Here is an 18,585-nt window from a genome sequence, read left to right as displayed (position 1 = left end):
ATAAGAAAGAGACTGGCCTGCATGGCAGATTTCCAAGACGCAAACCACTGTTAAGCAAAAAGAACATTAGGGCTCGTCTCAATTTTGCTAAGAAACATCTCAATGATTGCCAAGACTTTTGGGAAAATACCTTGTGGACTGATGAGTCAAAAGTTGAACTTTTTGGAAGGCAAATGTCCCGTTACATCTGGTGTAAAAGGAACACAGCATTTCAGAAAAAGAACATCATACCAACAGTAAAATATGGTGGTGGTAGTGTGATGGTCTGGGGTTGTTTTGCTGCTTCAGGACCTGGAAGGCTTGCTGTGATAGATGGAACCATGAATTCTACTGTCTACCAAAAAATCCTGAAGGAGAATGTCCGGCCATCTGTTCGTCAACTCAAGCTGAAGCGATCTTGGGTGCTGCAACAGGACAATGACCCAAAACACACCAGCAAATCCACCTCTGAATGGCTGAAGAAAAACAAAATGAAGACTTTGGAGTGGCCTAGTCAAAGTCCTGACCTGAATCCAATTGAGATGCTATGGCATGACCTTAAAAAGGCGGTTCATGCTAGAAAACCCTCAAATAAAGCTGAATTACAACAATTTTGCAAAGATGAGTGGGCCAAAATTCCTCCAGAGCGCTGTAAAAGACTCATTGCAAGTTATCGCAAACGCTTGATTGCAGTTATTGCTGCTAAGGGTGGCCCAACCAGTTATTTGGTTCAGGGGGCAATTACTTTTTCACACAGGACCATGTAGGTTTGGATTTTTTTTCTCCCTAAATAATAAAAACCACCATTTAAAAACTGCATTTTGTGTTTACTTGTGTTATATTTGACTAATGGTTAAATGTGTTTGATGATCAGAAACATTTTGTGTGACAAACATGCAAAAGAATAAGAAATCAGGAAGGGGGCAAATAGTTTTTCACACCACTGTATATATATATATATATTCACGGCATTCGAAGTCTGTGTCACAATCTGATAGTGTGGGTGGTTACCTACCAGGTAACGCTTTGTGGTTGGCCAGCAATCTGCTAACATCCGCCACGGTGCCCTCAGTTTGTGAAGAGCAGATCATAGAATGGTTTGAAAATAGTTTACTGTCAAATAAATGCAAAGAGTACACGACACGTGTTTCGCCCTCATTCTGGGCTCATCAGGTGTACACACTGCACTGCACTCCCTCTCGGGAATCGAACCTCGGACGTCAGCGTCAGAGGCGATGCCCCTAATGTTGCGCCACGGCGTGTGGTTCGTTTATTTGACAGCATGTAGATCGGGGTAATTACATTCACGGCATTCGAAGTCTGTGTCACAATCTGATAGTGTGGGTGGTTACATATATATATATGTAGATATGTATATATGTGTGTGTGTATATATATATATATATATATATATATATATATATATATATATATATATATAGATATGTGTATATATATATATGTATATATATATATGTATATATATGTAGATATGTATATATGTGTATATATATATATATATATATATATATATGTAGATATTTATATATGTGTGTATATATATATATATATATATATATATATATATATATATATATATATATATATATATGTAGATATTTATATATGTGTATATATATATATATATATATATATATATATATATATATATGTAGATATGTATATATGTGTATATATATATATGTGTATATATATATATATATATATGTAGATATGTATATATATGTGTATATATATATGTAGATGTGTACAGTATATATATGTGTATATATATATGTATATATATATATGTAGATGTGTATATATATGTGTATATATATATATGTAGATGTGTATATATATATGTATATATATATATGTAGATGTGTATATATATGTGTATATATATATATATATATATGTAGATGTGTATATATATGTGTATATATATATATGTGTATATATATATATGTGTATATATATATGTGTATATATATATATATATATATATATATATATATATTTATATATATATATATATATATATATATATATATATATATATATATATATATATATATATATATATATATATATATATATATATATGTAGATGTGTATATATATGTGTATATATATATATATATATATATATATATATATATATATATATATATATATATATATATGTAGATGTGTATATATATGTGTGTATATATATATATATATATATGTAGATGTGTATATATATGTATATATATATATATATATATATATATATGTAGATATGTATGTATATATGTGTATATGTATATATACATATATATGTATGTATGTGTATATGTAGATATATGTTTATGTGTGTCTGTGTGTGTGTGTATATGTATATATATATATATATATATATATATATATATATATATATATATATATGACAACAACACTCATAACAATGACAACACAATTACATTGACAATCATGTTACATTATTTTTAAAATGTTTCCTTTTCTTTGTCATAACCTCTTTAACACACTACTTCTCCGCTGCGAAGCGCAGGTATTTTGCTAGTACACCATAAGGTGCACACTAATTCAGCGTGAGCAGGAACACTCAATAAAACTGAATAAAAAAAAATCAAGTGACGGTGAGATACAAAGAAGGTAGGTTCACCAGCGTTTGTGTGTCAGCTTTTATCCCTCCAGATGAGAGAATGTCCAGTTCCATTGTCTCAAAACACCACTCACATCTCCAGTTATACCGTTTCAAATAAAAAATAACAGCGTCAGATCCCTGCATGGGGGGTTTGGGGGGGGCCGAGATGGTAGTATGTATCGTGATCGTGATTTAGAGAGAATAAAAGTAAATAAAATGGTAACTTTTACAAGTCCTATAAATGCACACCGTGTGTTACAAACGCAAACCAAATGTATTTGTGTACTGTATAATATTAACAAAAAGAGCAGCTCACTACTGAAAACGGCAAATATAGGAGTGAGTGGGGATCGAACCGGGGACACTTAATTACAAGTCAACAAATCTTACCGCTACGCCACGGAAGCTGTTGTATTATCCTTGAACCTTTCGTGAAAGTGTTTACTTGATCTTTGGACTTTAGGCTTCATACATTATATAGTTTATGCCTACATTTTGTCATTTACTACTAAAATATGAAAAACGTTTCTGTTTTAAAAATGTGTTTACACAGATTACTGTAGAAACGGAACACACATGAACTGCGTGTGTTCCAAATAGCGATCTATTATTTCCACTCTAAAACTCCAGCACTTCAGTCACTCCCAGATAATCAAACAAGGCATGAGCTGAGAAAACTTAGTGAACGTTCTGCGTCGGTGGGGGATGGAATAGCCGGCTGCTTGCTGCTCGTGTTAATCGGCACATTTGGAAGACAAAAGGGAGGTGAGAACGGTTTTAAGGTGGGCCGGATCTACGAGTTTTTTCATAGACTCTGGTAATTCTAGTGTTAAGCAACTGGTTATAAAGCTCAACTCAAGATACAACATGCCGGGTAGAAAATACTTTTTTTTTTCAAAGTCATTCTTGCCTGAGATGCATGAAGTATGCCACGACAAAATTTACCTTAATTTTAATAAACTGTATAAAGAAAAAGAAAAAAAAAATTTGAATCACTGTTTGAGTGCCTGGTTAAACATGCTGAGCACAGTCCATCTTGACAGTATCTGTGTTGTGATTGGTTGAGTGAGGGTTTGTATTCTCTTCATGCAGTGGGTTTGGCCAAAAGGAGCAAATAGGGAAGACTTGAAAAACACCATGTTGCTCCCCAACCCCAGGAAGAAGTTTAATGATAAAGTGTAAAAGTAACTGCTGAGCACAACCGTTAGTTTCATACTTGGTTGAGCAGTAGCTATGACTGTTGGCGAGAGATCTTAGTGTGCCGTCAATTGCCATCTGAAATGGGTTATAATCACAAAGAAATAAAAAAGAGAGAGAGAGAAACAAGATAACACTCTGCGAATCATGAAAGAGAAAGCCCTGGGTTTCCATCAAACAATAAACAATTTTTGAAAAGAAACTTAAGACTTCCTCGTTCTCAATAACCCCTGAAATGCAGCACCCCTTCTTGAAAAAAACAGTACCCCAATAAAACTGAATCATTCTCTACCACATTCTTAATGCATAAACCAATCTTGAACTACTCATGTGAAATAATTTAACATATTCAAATTAACAGAACATAAAAAATTTTGGTTCACATGGACAGTTTCGTTTTTGTGCAAATACACATGTAAATATACAAATATAAATATTGGATACTCCGTTTCTAGCTTATCACCTCTGTGTGTGTGTGTGGGCCCATAAGGTTTAATGAGAGTTACTGATGCCTGTAAGATTGTAAATTAGTTTATTGTGAATTTTTTAACAATAAGGATGACTAGTTAACTCTTTAAGTGTTTACTTGTACAGTTCTAAAACTGACATTCTAACTTGCCTCATTTCATGGCATATCCATTTTAAGTTTACATAAGAAATTAGAGGCAGTGGAACAGTTCCACCACTGATATTCTACCTCATTTGATGATAATTTAAAAAAGGCAACTGTTGTTTATGTTTTGACAGCATTTTTGCTATATTTTTATAAGCAGTGAGTGTTTACATTTTGACTGAAGGTTTGTTTGGATTGCTGCTGTTTGTTCACATGTGTTTTTAAAATCTGAGATCAATTTTATTAGGTGACAGTATTGTGCAGGTTTCTGAAGAGTTACAATGTTAAGTTACTTTAGTTATTATAATTGTTAAAGTGTTAAGCAGTTATGTTATACTTAAGATTTCCAGGGAAAACACTACCGAGGCCACTTTTGTGCTTACATTTTACTTGTGCTGTGTCATGCTGTATACAGTGCTGTGTCCCCACTATTGCACTATAATGATACGGCTGCTAGCATCTTGTACCAAAAGATTCATACTTTGACTACCTAATTTAATGACAGTAGCTCATTGGAAAAGAAGGATGGAAAATGCCCTTCATTTTGTTTTACACTAATAAGTGCTGCTGCCTACAAGGTGCAATCAGCAACAATACTTTGTTCAGTATTTTTTTTTCTATATCATCATAAATATAATTATCGCAAATTTCCTTGAAATATTGTCATATAATTTTGAGGCTATATTGCCCACCCCTATCCTTGGGTATGTGGCTTATAATGACATATTTTTTTTAACTTAATATTTTTAAATTTTCTGCTTAATGGCAGCATTAAGTTATCATGCGCCTGTATCATTCCCCAATCCTGATGCTGCATGCCCATACAATTACAGTGAAATGGAAAGATCCTCTGCACAGCCCCGATGTTCATTCTTAACTACGTGCCAGATAGGTGGTTGTTTGAGGAGTTTATTTTTCACCCGGTGCAGTCTTTTGCAGAGTGTATACAGGGTAAAGCAAACAATTCAGATAGAAAGCACATTGACACAGGCACGAGATTTGCAATTTAGGAAATCCAACCTTTCCTGTCTCTTGTGTTTTAACTAGAATTGATGCAACTGGTGAATAAATACAGAATATTGTTAAATGTTGCAAAGAGATAAGTGCAAATGTGTACAGTGCAATGTTTCCATAAGTGACATTAGTGAGAAGGAATTAGTCACACCTAAAATATAAAGCATTTTAAAATGAATTAGAATGCTTTAATTGGTACTGATGTACTTTAACATGACTGTCCCAAAAAAAACTGAATGATTGAGCTCTTTACCTAAATAAAACTTGCTGTTACTTTAAGATATCTTGAGGTGTTTTTTTTGTTTCATAATGCAGAGATAACCGTGCTCCACAAAGACAACGGGTCTAACACTTTAGCAAAGGTTTTGTCTAACATTCTTGATACAGGCATAAACTGCAGTGCGGTGTGTAACTTTATTACTGAGATATTAAACAAAAATAGCCAATCAGTGATAAAAATAGATTAGTCACCTAAACTAAGAGAGAGAGAAATTATATGTTATGTGCTTTTTTTATCACATTTTCCCTTTTACTAGCCTTGCAGAAACTGAAACCTTGACGTCACAAGTGGATAATCAGGTGACATCTCCAGCATGCCAGAGAATACCAGGTTTCAAGCCTTTTACGCATTGCAACACAACCACGGATGCCCCTCCTTACCCAGCCCCTCATAGTGTGACTGAGGAAGAGCTAATCTTCATCAAAAGCTGCTTGCAGCGCTGGCGAAGAGAGGTGGAACAGAACATACAAGGTCCTCATGATTATTTATAACTTGTTTTTCAAAAGAGAATATTAAGTCTTGAAATTCTGCCTTAATAAAGATGTATTGCTACACAACAGATTAATGAAGCCCATCGTTGTATGATCATAATGTTAGATTATTTGTTTTGCAACAAGCAGTCACAGAATAAAAATCAGGTGGACTATTCAGAAAATGGATTTCTTTCAGCTCCAGGCAACTATATTTTTCCAATAAGCATCACTTACTATCTGGAGTTTTAAAATAGACTTGTATCATGGGAGCAGCAATAAGTGCCAGCCTGACCTGGAGCAATAGTAACAAAGAAAGAACTTTACCAAAATAATAGATTTAGTAATAACAAAAAAGTTCTATGGAGAAATATAACAATTGCAGAACATAAAGTAACTGATAAATAAAACTGAAAGTCCTAGTTGCTACACCTGGCCTGACCTTATAGATTTTGGGCCCTATCTGTCAGGTGGCTTGTCTACTGGACCCCATTCCAGATTCAGTATACAAGCACAGACAAAGTCTGTCTCCCACATACCTCCAAATTCTACTGCTGTTTGACTTTCTATAATTCTGGCCACAGTACCTGTCCAACAGATGAATAAAAAGATGGAAAGAGCTTGAAAAGCTTCTTGTTTACAGGCAGCCATATAATTCCTTTTCTAGAGGCTTCCAATATCCAGAATCAATTCAGGAGTTAAGAATGTTTCTCAAAATCATGTGAAGTGTACTTTCTAGAGCTCCCTCTTGCAGCTCTAGGTCTCATGCTCCCTAATATCATTGAAAGGGCCAGGCCCACTTAGCCATTCTGACTTCAGCCTTTCTTCAGTATGGACCAAAAGACTGTAGAAGCTGTGTAATACCACCAGGTGGTTTGGAGAGATGCCTGCTTTCTCCATCCTTTCATCCCTTACTTCTGTAACAGTCTAGTGCCCTTAAAATAGTGACTCCTGGTCACTTCATTAACTTCAACAGCCATGGGTTACCCTCTTAAACATATGAGGTACACGTTCCTATAGCAGCTATTTACTTGAACTGTTCTTTTGCTGCATACTTCATCTAAAAAAGTAAAGATTCCACCAGCACCAATGCCACTGCTTTTCCTGTTCCTTCCCCTTTTACCATTGTCGTTGCCTTTGCAGGCTTTGCACCATGATACTCTAGTCAAAATTATCAAATAAAATAAACACAACAAAAGTTTCAAAAGTTTTTTTTTTTTTATCTTAAGAAAGACATCACAAATTAAGTGATTTTTTTTTTGTCAGTTATAATCAGCACATCAACCTTGATACTATTTTTTTTAAATAATTAAAATTGTGCAATGGATAAACATTTTTAAACTTAAAGCAAGGAAGTCTTCTTTCTTGTAAAAGATATGTAAAATATTTACTCATCCTTCTAATGTGCATTGGCCACAGGATTTTGCCAGTATTTTAAAAACAATCAATTGTTTAGTAAAACTTTAGTAAAATAATAGCAGAAAGAATATTCCTATTTCTAACATTAATAACCAATATTTTCAAATTAATTAAAATTTTAAAAATCCACTACTTTATGAAATTGTCTTTTTTTTAACATAATTCTGTCGATCCAATCATTGTTTTTGTTAACATGAATTTTTACCTGCTTTTTTAAAAAGTGTGATGTAATATTCAACTTACAGGAAGAAGGGCTAAAAAGCATACCAAAGCAAGAAAAAAAGTAATACTCATTAAACATAAAGCTTTTTTAGAGATAAATAAAAATCCTGCTCATAATTTAACTATAAGAAGAATGCAAAATTGCCAACTTTCAGCTATAACCTGATCAAAATTCAAACAAGTTATAAAAACATTTTAAACTATAGTATTAATCTGAAAGTAAACGTTATGTGGCATTCATTTATGTTTTCAATGGCAATGCTTCACATATGTTGAAAATGACAAACATATCATTTTCGATATCTGTTATATAATTCCCTATCATGTAGGCACTCATTGTTTTATTTCTATGTGTTGTCATGTGCTGCAATTATAAACATATTGACATTTTAATAACCATACAGTAACTTTAGAGGATTGTAAACACTGCTTATGAGTTAGATGTTTTTGTAAAATCTTATTACCAATAAACACCAAACAAGTTTATAAGTAACTTTTGCTCATGCTAGATTTATATTTTTTTTAATTACTCCTTATAACGTTTATGAACTTTGAAATTATCCTTGGATAGTAAATTATATTTTGAAATCTTCAAAAAGCTACACAATTAGCAGTGTAATAATTGCAATAGTTATGTGCTATTTCTAAGTTATCATTTACCCTTAGCCAGACATTCAAAAATGTAAAATTATGTTAAATTTACTCATAATACTTTGCATTCTTAAATTACATAGCACGCAATTGGCACATACCTGAAATAATGTAAAATGTTTGTTTGTCCATCCAGATACGTGTTCTTTATTTGAAATTTAACACGTTTAAAGTCTAACTTACAGAAGCATTTTCATTATTAAAAGTTGTTAACTATTTTAATCTTTTCACAGAGTTGAAAGACAATATTGAAACAATCAAAAACACATTAGAAAACATATATTCAGATGACCAGTTTTGCCAGGTGAGAAAACAGCAAATCTTATAGGTATTGGTAAAATCTGTCTAACAATTTATGTGTCAGCATTTTAAAATCAACCCCCAGGTTTAACTGTAGACTGTTGTATTAATTTAAGACTTGGAATTAGACAGTCATATTACTTAGGTCTAGTTATGATCCTTGCTACTACTTTTTGAAATTACTGTAGATTATACTGAAGAAACAATTTGAAAAGGCTGACAACAAATTATTATAACAGGCAGAGAATTATGCTTGAAGCTAACTAATTAAAATTTCTAAGATGGACAAAGCAAGATTTAGAATATGTAGAAATATAAATAAAGGTTTATCTCTGTCACGGATAGCATCTACAATTTCAGCCCTTTTCAATTATAAGCTTCGTTTTGCTATTACTACCCATTTGAAGGGAAAAAAAGAGTATTTTTTTGGCTTATGAAAGCAGTTTTTATTTTTTTAAAGTATATGGATGAATTTAAACATTTGTGTGTTTACAGGTTGTCACTATTGGAATGGTTTTCATGTGTAAAGATGTATGTCTTTAAACCTTCCATTCTAATGTCTGTTCAATTAGGTTTTCTTAGGCCTCACCTGTTTTAATCTAATACATGTATCGAACATATCCAATGTAGGAAAAATTACAGCCTATGTTTATTTTCATTTTCTTACTGTGTATTACCTGAAAATGAATTTTACTGTTTTTCTTATTAATGAAACCTTTATTTAAAATCTGTGTATGTTGTATTCAGGTCCCATATAGACTCCATGCTATCCTTGTTCATGAGGGTCAAGCTTCAGCAGGACATTACTGGGCATATATTTTTGACCATGAGGCCAAACGCTGGCTAAAATATAATGACATCTCTGTTACTGAGTCTTCTTGGGACGAACTAGAGAGAGACTCCTTTGGTGGAATGAAGAATGCTAGCGCATATTGCCTCATGTACATAGATGATAATTTACCAAACCTCATAGCAGGTATTGCATTTTTTTTCACAAATAGTTGTCCATTATATTTAAAAAAATACTTAAATATATAATCTACCAATATATAATCTTTGGTCAGTAGCAATTAACTTTTTTTTTGTGCTACAGATTATAAATACAATTATTCTTGGAATGACTTGCTTCAATCAGCAATTGTAAAATGAAACTACCTGATACACATTTGGGACGTCTTTTAAGATGAAGGACTTATCTCTTAATTCCTATAAATGATTTCTTACAAAATTTCTCTTTATAGCATGCCAGTCGCATAAGGAAAACATGAACCAAGAAAAATTATACATACGTACATTGTATACCATCGTTTCTAAAGTTCTATTTCCATTTTTACCTTTTAAATTTAATAATTAATCGTTGAGAAATACTGAATGTCTGGTTTAATTTTTGTTAGCACAGATTCCACAAAATATTTTGCATTTACAGTGTATCATTGCTCAGGAAGATAGATTTTTTGTTTTTTGTATATATATATATATACTGTATATATATATATATATATATATTTATATTTACAGGGGTGAGCAAAAGTAGGTTTACAGTTGTGAATACACAAAACACAGAGATTATTCTTGTATTATTATTTATTAATTATTGTATACTTTTTAGTGGTATTGTATTTTTTTAATTAATTTTATGACAAAAATGTTATCCATTGTGTCATCAATAATTGTTTCTTATTATTTTGTTTTTAGTATAATAATTTAAGTATAGATCATGAAACTGTGAATGTGTCAAAAACATAACTTCATATGTTTTTTTATAGAGGAGACAGATGTTGAGACAGGGCAAGTGCTAAAAGGACTAGACTCCTTGCCTGCTGTTCTTCGGCGTTATGTGTGGGAGGATAACCATTGGTTTCAGCAGGAAGTGGAAGAGTGGAATGAAGAACAGTTTCGGAAAGTTCCACAGAAAGAACATCCTGTGAGCATGACAGCTGAAAGCCAGGAAACTACTCAGTCAGTAAACACCTCTGAAGGTATGCTGAGCTTGTGTATCGAACTTTGTTTGTAGTAAAATACAGTGCCTGTATGATTAACGTTTAATCAAATTTTTAGATTTTTTTTTATACTACGTCACTTACTAAGTTTAGTAATGAACAGGATGTGTTTCACACTTGTCGGGAGGAGTGTGGGATGTGAATTTTGTCAGGTTGCTGGATAGCTCTGCACATGACATGAATGTTAGTTGCTGGATGAGCTGAAAGTTAGTTGCTGAGTATGGATGTCTTCAAATATGCTTCATCCATAGAACTTAAGTGCCACAGCCTTGATGGCTATAACAGAAGAATTACCTACAGTACGTCCTTACTGCTTATTGTTTGCTGGAAGCATTGGAGTTGCTGAATAAACTCTTTGCATTTGAATCTGTTGTCATGTGAGTACAGTATTTCATCCACACCAATACAAAGGAAGTGCATGACAGTGCTTAAAAGATATTTAATGGCAAATTGACTTTCTCTTTGTGATGCATTTTTGATCCCTAAACTTGTCTCTTTTACCTCCTACAATTTTGTATGTTTAATTAAAGTATTAATAATTAAAAAGAAGATAACGGCAGCCATTATGGTTGAGTAGAATATAAATTTGGAATATCTTACAGTACCTTCCCTTTCAATTTTCTAATATTTCAAAAGTTGCTTTGAGGAGAGTTTCTCTGTACAATTATAAATGGAGGTGAAGCCAGCACAGATTATTACTTAACATTGTTAGACATTTGTAAAAGAATTCTTGCAGATCTGTGTAAGCATGGTCTGAAGCAGCCTTGGCTACAGTATTGTGAAGACATGTTAGAAACATATAATAATGCTTAACATGAAAATCAACTATAAACCTCATTATTAGACCTCATGGAGAAGACATGTTATAGGACATAGTGGTACAAATGGAACATAGGCCCAAAGTCGCAGGTGAGAAAAATAGTGATTTTTTTCCCTTGTCAGTACTGTTTGAAGGTCTGACCCCCCTGTGACCCTATACAGGATGTTGAGTGAACAGCTGCAGTGTTAGATCGATGAAAAAGAAGTGCATTTTGATCAAACACGGAATTCTTGTCTATAGTTTGCTTGCATTCTTGTTGTAGAAACATGGCACCAAGAATAATTAAAGGGTGAATCTACTTTGGGGACTCAAAAGAAAGAGTTGAGCCTTGTTGAACAATAGAGAAATCAGCGAAATCCTTTGACATCCTGATAATTGTGCAATAGTGGGGGTTCCTGTTTAGTTCTGGGGTTGTGTACATTATAAGCTAAGACCACTCATTTTCAAATGAAGGAAGGAGGAGAAAGAGGAAAGGAAGCTTAAGACGACTGTGATCCACCACATCAAGCACTGCTGTTCTTTCATCATAGGCATCCACAGATCATCACTGCTTATCCAGTTACACAGTCATCAGTGAGAGTGTGTTGATTCATACTTTGAAATAGCAGTTTGTTTTTTTTTCAGGTTATCTGTCATTTTCCGTATTTGGCAATATCATCCACTTCTCATCTCTGCAGTTTCCATGTTATCATTGGACTCTTTTGTGTATATGAATGTTCGTTTGTTGTTTTGTGACATTCCACATCCCTCTCTGAAGGGGAAGGAGCCTGAGCTAGTGTGCGAGGTTGAGAGGTTCTGGCTAGATATAGTAGGGCTCACCTCGACGCCCAGCATGGACTCTGGAACCAGTCTCCTTGAGAGGGGCTGGACTCTCTACCACTCTGGAGTAGCACCCGGTAAGAGGCGCCGAGCGGGTGTGGGCATACTTATTGCCCCCCGACTTGGAGCCTGTTCATTGGGGTTCACATCGGTAGACGAGTGGGTAGCCTCCCTCCGCCTTCGGGTGGGGAGACAGGTCCTAACTGCTGTTTGCGCGTATGCGCCGAACAGCAGTCTGGAGTACCCACCCTTTTTGGAGTCCCTGGAGGGGGTGCTAGAGGGCGCACCTACTGGGGACTCCCTCGTTCTGCTGGGAGACTTCAATGCTCATGTGGGCAAGGACAGTGAGACCTGGAAGGGCATGATTGGGAGGAATGCCCCCCCCCCCCCCCGATCTGAACCGGTGTGGTGTTTTGTTATTGGACTTCTGTGCTCATCCCGGATTGTCCATAAAGAACACCATGTTCAGGCATAGGGGTGTCCATATGTGCACCTGGCACCAGGACACACTAGGCCTCAGTTTGATGATCAACTTCATGGTCGTGTCATCGGACTTATGGCCACATGTCCTGGACACTCGGATGAAGAGAGGGGCGGAGCTGTCAACTGATCACCACCTGGTGGTGAGTTGGCTTCGTTGGTGGGGGAGGATGCTGGTCAGGCCTGGTAGGCCCAAACGTATTGTGAGGGTCTGCTGAGAATGTCTAACAGAGTCCCCTGTCAGAAGCAGCTTCAACTTCCACCTCCGGCAGAACTTCGACCACATCCCGAGGGAGGTGGGGGACGTTGAGTCTGAATGGGCTATGTTCTGTGCTACTATTGTTGAGGCGGCTGACCAGAGCTGTGGCCGAAAGGTGGTTCGTGTCTGTCGTGGCGGCAATCCCCAAACCCGTTGGTAGACGCCTGTGGTGAGGAATGCCGTCAAGCTGAAGATGGAGTACTATAGGACCCTTTTGTCCTGTGGGACTCCAGAGGCAGCTAACAGGTTCCGGCAGGCCAAGCAGAATGCGGCTTCGGTGGTTGCTGAGGCAAAAACTCTGGCATGGGAGGAGTTTGGGGAGGCCATGGAGAACGACTTCTGGATGGCTTTGAGGAGATTCTGGTCCACCATCCGGCGTCTTAGGAAGGGGAAGCTGTGCAGTATCAACACTGTTTTTGTGGGTCAGTGGGGGGGAGTACTTCAAAGACCTCCTCAATCCCACTAACATGCCTTCCAATGAGGAAGCAGAGCCAAGGGACTCGGAGGTGGGCTCTCCTATCTCTGGGACTGAGGTCACCGAGGTGGTCAAAAAACTCCTTGGTGGCAGAGCCCCGGGGGTGGATGAGATACGCCCGGAGTTCCTCAAGGCTTGGGATGTTGTAGGACTGTCTCAGTTGACACACCTTTGCAAAATCGCATGGATATCAGGGACAGTGCCTCTGGATTGGCAGACGGGGGTGGTGGTCCCCCTCTTTAAGAAGGGGGACCGGAGGGTGTGTTCCAACTACAGAGGGATCACACTCCTCAGCCTCCTTGGAAAAGTCTATTTGGGGGTCCTGGATAGGAGGGTCCGTCGGATATTTGAACCTTGGATTCAGGAGGAACAGTCTTGTTTTTGTCCTAGTCGCAGAACAGTGGACCAGCTCTCCACCCTTGGCAGAGTCCTGGAGGGTGCATGGGAGTTTGCCCAACCAGTCTACATGTGTTTTGTGGACTTGGAAAAGGAGTTCGACTGTGTTCCTCGGGGAGTCCTGTGGGGGGTGCCCCGGGAGTATGGGGTACCGGCCCCCCTGATAAGGGCTGTTCAGTCCCTGTACAACCAGTGTCAGAGCTTGGTCCACATTGCCGGCAGTAAGTCGAACCTGTTTCCGGTGAGAGTTGGACTCCGCCAGAGCTGCCGTTTGTCACCGATTTTGTTCAGAACTTTTATGGACAGAATTTCTAGGCACAGCTAGGGAGTTGAGGGGGTCCAGTTTGGTGGGCTCAGGATTGGGTCACTGCTTTTGGCAGATGATGTTGTCCTGTTTGCTTCATCAGGCTGTGGTCTTCAGCTCTCTCTGGATCGGTTCCCAGTTGAGTGTGAAGCGTCTGGGATGGGAATCAGCACCTCCAAATCCGAGGCCATGGTTCTCAGCCGGAAAAGGGTGGAGTGCCATCTCAGGATTGGGAGCAAGATCCTGCCCCAAGTGGAGGAGTTCAAGTATCTCGGGATCTTGTTCACGAGTGAGGGAAGAATGGAGTGGGAGATCGACAGGCGGATCGGTGCGGCATCAACAGTGATGCAGGCTCTGCATCAGTCTGTCGTTGTGAAAAAGGAGCTGAGCTGTAAGGCAAAGCTCTCAATTTACCGGTCGATCTATGTTCCTACCCTCACCTATGGTCATGAGCTATGGGTTGTGACCGAAAGAACGAGATCGCGAATACAAGCGACTGAAATGAGTTTCCTCCGCAGGGTGTCTGGGCTTTCCCTTAAAGATAGTGTGAGAAGCTCGGTCATCCGGGGGGAGCTCAGAATAGAGCCACTGGTCCTCTGCATCGAGAGGAGTCAGATGAGGTGGCTCAGGGCAGCTGATCAGGATGCCTCCTGGACGCCTCCCTGTTGAGGTATTCCGGGCATGTCTAACTGGGAGGAGGCCCCTGGGAAGACCCAGGACACGCTGGAGGGACTATGCCTCTTGGCTGGCCTGGGAACACCTCGGAATTCCCTCTCCCTGGCCACTTCTACTAGCTCTTCCGGGGGAAGTCTGGACATCTCTGCTCAAGCTGCTGCCCCCGCGACCCGATCTCGGATAAGTGGAAGAGAATGGATGGATGGATGCATGGATGGATTGTTGTTTTGTAAATTATATATGTTTTCTGGTTAAGACAAGGGGAGGAGATGGGAGGTTCAGGCCGTGTCAGGTTTTTTTTTTTTTTTTTTCCTTTCCTTTTTTTCTCGAACACTATATATTTGCACCTGCAACAAGTTCTGGAAATATGTGGATTTCTGTTTTTTCCAAAATATTATTTTTTTTACATACTGAATCTTTTATCTGTGCTCAACTTGTGTGTTTTTACTATCAACTGGGGAGCTTGAGTGAAGGGCAGGTAGGGAATGAAGGGGTATGTATGGTTTGACGTGGGTGAGTCTGGACTTCACTCCAGCACAGCCGAAATGTGTAACTTGTCTCCTTCGAATGTGAGGGCGGTTGTTACAGTGCCATTGACTACTAGTCTGTGGAAATGGTTGGCTGCTGCATTTTCTTGGGTTAGAAATCACATCGCTGAATGTGCACTTTAATCTCATTGTTGTAAACTTCTTTGTCATATATGGTATTCTTGTTCTGTATTGTATATGGCAGCAGTCAAGGTATGTATTTCTCAGTAATTAAGTGAGTGCAAATAACCCATGTAAGATTTACATTGCGTATGTGACAATAGTGTGAATAAAACTAAACCTGAAAACCTGCAACTGAAGATATTTGAAAAGAAGAACTTCTCTTTTGGTAATGGATGATTAGTTGTAAAGTACCTAACTATAATAATGGTTATCTGTTCAGCACCCAAACCAAACTGCTGTGTGGTTGAGTTGTCTTTTGTTTGAAAGATGGACTTGTTTCAGTTTTTCAGCAAGGACTGGATAGAACAGAGATCCAGGATTTTGCTGAGCAAATACCCCGTTTTCCCTTTTACATGCTTTATCAAGTTTGTGGGTAAAGTCTACATTGCAAATAGACAAACTCAAATTTACAGATGTACTTTAGGTAAACGACTATCTTCTAGAAGATGGGAGTAATTGTGCTTTTGCCTTCTTGATGTCCTGTGACCACAAAAAAATTAAATTATTGGAATTAGCTTCTGAACAATGCATGATAAAATCTCCAGAGTTATGTTTTATAAGCTTATAGCCCAATTTACATATTTTCCATTTTAGAGGAAAATACGTATATATCACATGCACATCAGAAGAGGTCATTCACCGGAGGCTAAGCATGTTCTGGCCCAGCCAGTTCTTGGATGGGAGATCATCTAGGAAGAGCTTGGGTTGCTGCTGGAAGAGGTGTTGGTAAGACCAGCAGGAGGTGCTTACCCTCTGGTCTGAATGTGGATCTCAATGCCCTGGTGCAGTGATAGGTACATTGTACTGTACAAATTGCGCCATCCTACAAATGAGACGTAAAACCAAGGTCCTGACTCTCTGTGGTCATTAAAGTTCACTAGGCATCCTTTGTAAAGAGCAGGGTGTGTCCTCCTGTCCAGACTAAATTGCTTTCCATGTCCTAGTCATTCTGAACCCCTAATCATCCTCTGTCTCTAACTGGTTATCTCTCTCACCACTACACCACCTAAATAGCTTATGTGGTTAGTGTACTGGTGCAAAAATGGCTGCCATCGCATCATCCAGGTGGATGTTGCACATTAATGGTGGTTGAACTGGCTCACCACTTACTATGAAAAGCGCTTTGAATAGTGAGAAAAGCACTATATAAAAGTAAAGATTTATTATTAGTATTATAAAGTTTAATAACATAACATTCTCAACCCACATAGTTCAAATAAGGATTGTAGTTTGTTGGAGTCTGTTCCAACAGCATAGCATTGAACAGAAGGCAGAAACCACACAAGGATGAGGGTGGCAGTCCATCACAAGATCCATTCACACACATGCACATCCACATTCCCATGGGCTAGTCAGTCTAACATGCATGTATTTGAGGTGTCAGAGGAAAATTGGCATATCCTCCGAAAACTCATGAGACACAGGGACAATCTGCAAACACCACACAAATAATGATCAGACACATTTTTTAGAAACCTAGAATGCTGGATCTGTATTGCATCAGAGTTAATTGTAGCTCCACAACTGTATAAAATTAGATTGGAGAAAGTGGCTAAATGAAAATATGTAGCTGATGGCTGTTACCTTATCCTTTTGAAAATACTTGCAAGCCAGTAACATTTGTGGGCCTGTGTATTCTTTATGTAATAGCAGAGACCTTTAAAACCCCGAATGAATTCTCAAAAATGGCAAACATCAAATGTGACCATTACAACTACAGGCCTGTTATGAGTGAGAAAATGTTTGTCAGTGGCATAAGCTGTGTTTTTTCCTGCCTTGCACCGGATGCTTCCTGGACTGACTATGTACTGTTTGTGCCATAATAAGTCAATGACAGAATATGCAAGTTTGAAAAACATTTGACAACATTTTTGTGAAACATTAGTGTTATTATCTGTCATTTTAGGTTCCTGTGTGCATTCTGGATAACCTTCAGGAAGGCTTTAATTCCATCTTGTTATTTTCATAATGCCTGTTTTTGTTTGCAATAGTTTTGCTTTCAGATTTAAGAGATTGTTTTTGTTTCCTTCAGATCTGACTGTTCAACAAACCCATCGGTCTTTGTCAGAAGAACATGCTGGTATTTCAAAGGAGCAGACTGCCCAGGCCATTGCTAATACTGCTGAGTGCTATGAAAAAAATGGTGTTGAAGCTGCACTTACAGAGGTACACTAAATGGTTATGATTTGCTTAATTTTTTAATGACTTCTTGATTAACACTGAAGAATTATTTATAAAGTGCAGAGTGTACTACACAGCTATAATATAACCTCTAAAAGTATTGTTTAAAAAATCAGATGCAAATGTTGTATGAGATTATGAAAGGATGCTGGTAATACCTTTTCAAGTGATTTAAATTATTAAAGTGTTTACTACCATTTCTGTTTTGGAAAAAAGAAACTATAATATATATGCTACTGTTTGTCTGGTTAATGAAATTGCTTTTTTAGCTAGTGCTTTGTTTAAGAACACGCTTCAGTGTACTTAATTAATCTAAAAAATGTGTATTATATAGCCTTATTCAAGTTGGCATGGTGTTGTAGCACCTTGAATTTGAATCCCTCATTGGTCTTATGAAGTTTGCAAATTCTCACTATCTTACTTTGGGTTTTCACTCGGGGTACTCCAGGTTTCCTCCCATATGCCTAAACATATGTAGATTAGGTTAATTGATGATTCCAGATTGGCCCTGTGTGAGTGATAGTGTAATTGTGTGCGTGAGTGGGCCCTGTAATAGTCTGGCATCTAATCTAGGGCTAGTTTCTGCCTCGAAACCACTGCTGCTAGGATAGCCTGTGTCCCCTTGTGACTCTGAATTGGATTAAGTGGGAATGTTATGTTTTCTTATC

At 37.4% G+C, this 18,585-nt stretch overlaps 1 protein-coding gene across 4 annotated transcripts in view; it reads left to right on the top strand.

Annotated features, from left to right (window-relative positions):
- usp28 (ubiquitin specific peptidase 28) overlaps window positions 1–18,585 on the top strand; it is a 162,065-nt gene that overhangs the window by 110,659 nt on the left and 32,821 nt on the right. For all 4 annotated transcript variants that reach the window (XM_051932276.1, XM_051932275.1, XM_028810304.2 and 1 more), the window contains 5 exons: window positions 5,993–6,207; window positions 8,732–8,802; window positions 9,546–9,774; window positions 10,565–10,777; window positions 17,769–17,902. In XM_051932276.1, the coding sequence (XP_051788236.1) occupies window positions 5,993–6,207; window positions 8,732–8,802; window positions 9,546–9,774; window positions 10,565–10,777; window positions 17,769–17,902 (862 nt within the window). The remainder of the gene's footprint in view (window positions 1–5,992; window positions 6,208–8,731; window positions 8,803–9,545; window positions 9,775–10,564; window positions 10,778–17,768; window positions 17,903–18,585) is intronic.

Source organism: Erpetoichthys calabaricus, chromosome 9 (genome assembly GCF_900747795.2).
Source record: "Erpetoichthys calabaricus chromosome 9, fErpCal1.3, whole genome shotgun sequence".
Classification (NCBI taxonomy): Eukaryota; Metazoa; Chordata; class Cladistia; order Polypteriformes; family Polypteridae; genus Erpetoichthys; species Erpetoichthys calabaricus.
This window is presented reverse-complemented; position numbering and strand designations above follow the sequence as displayed.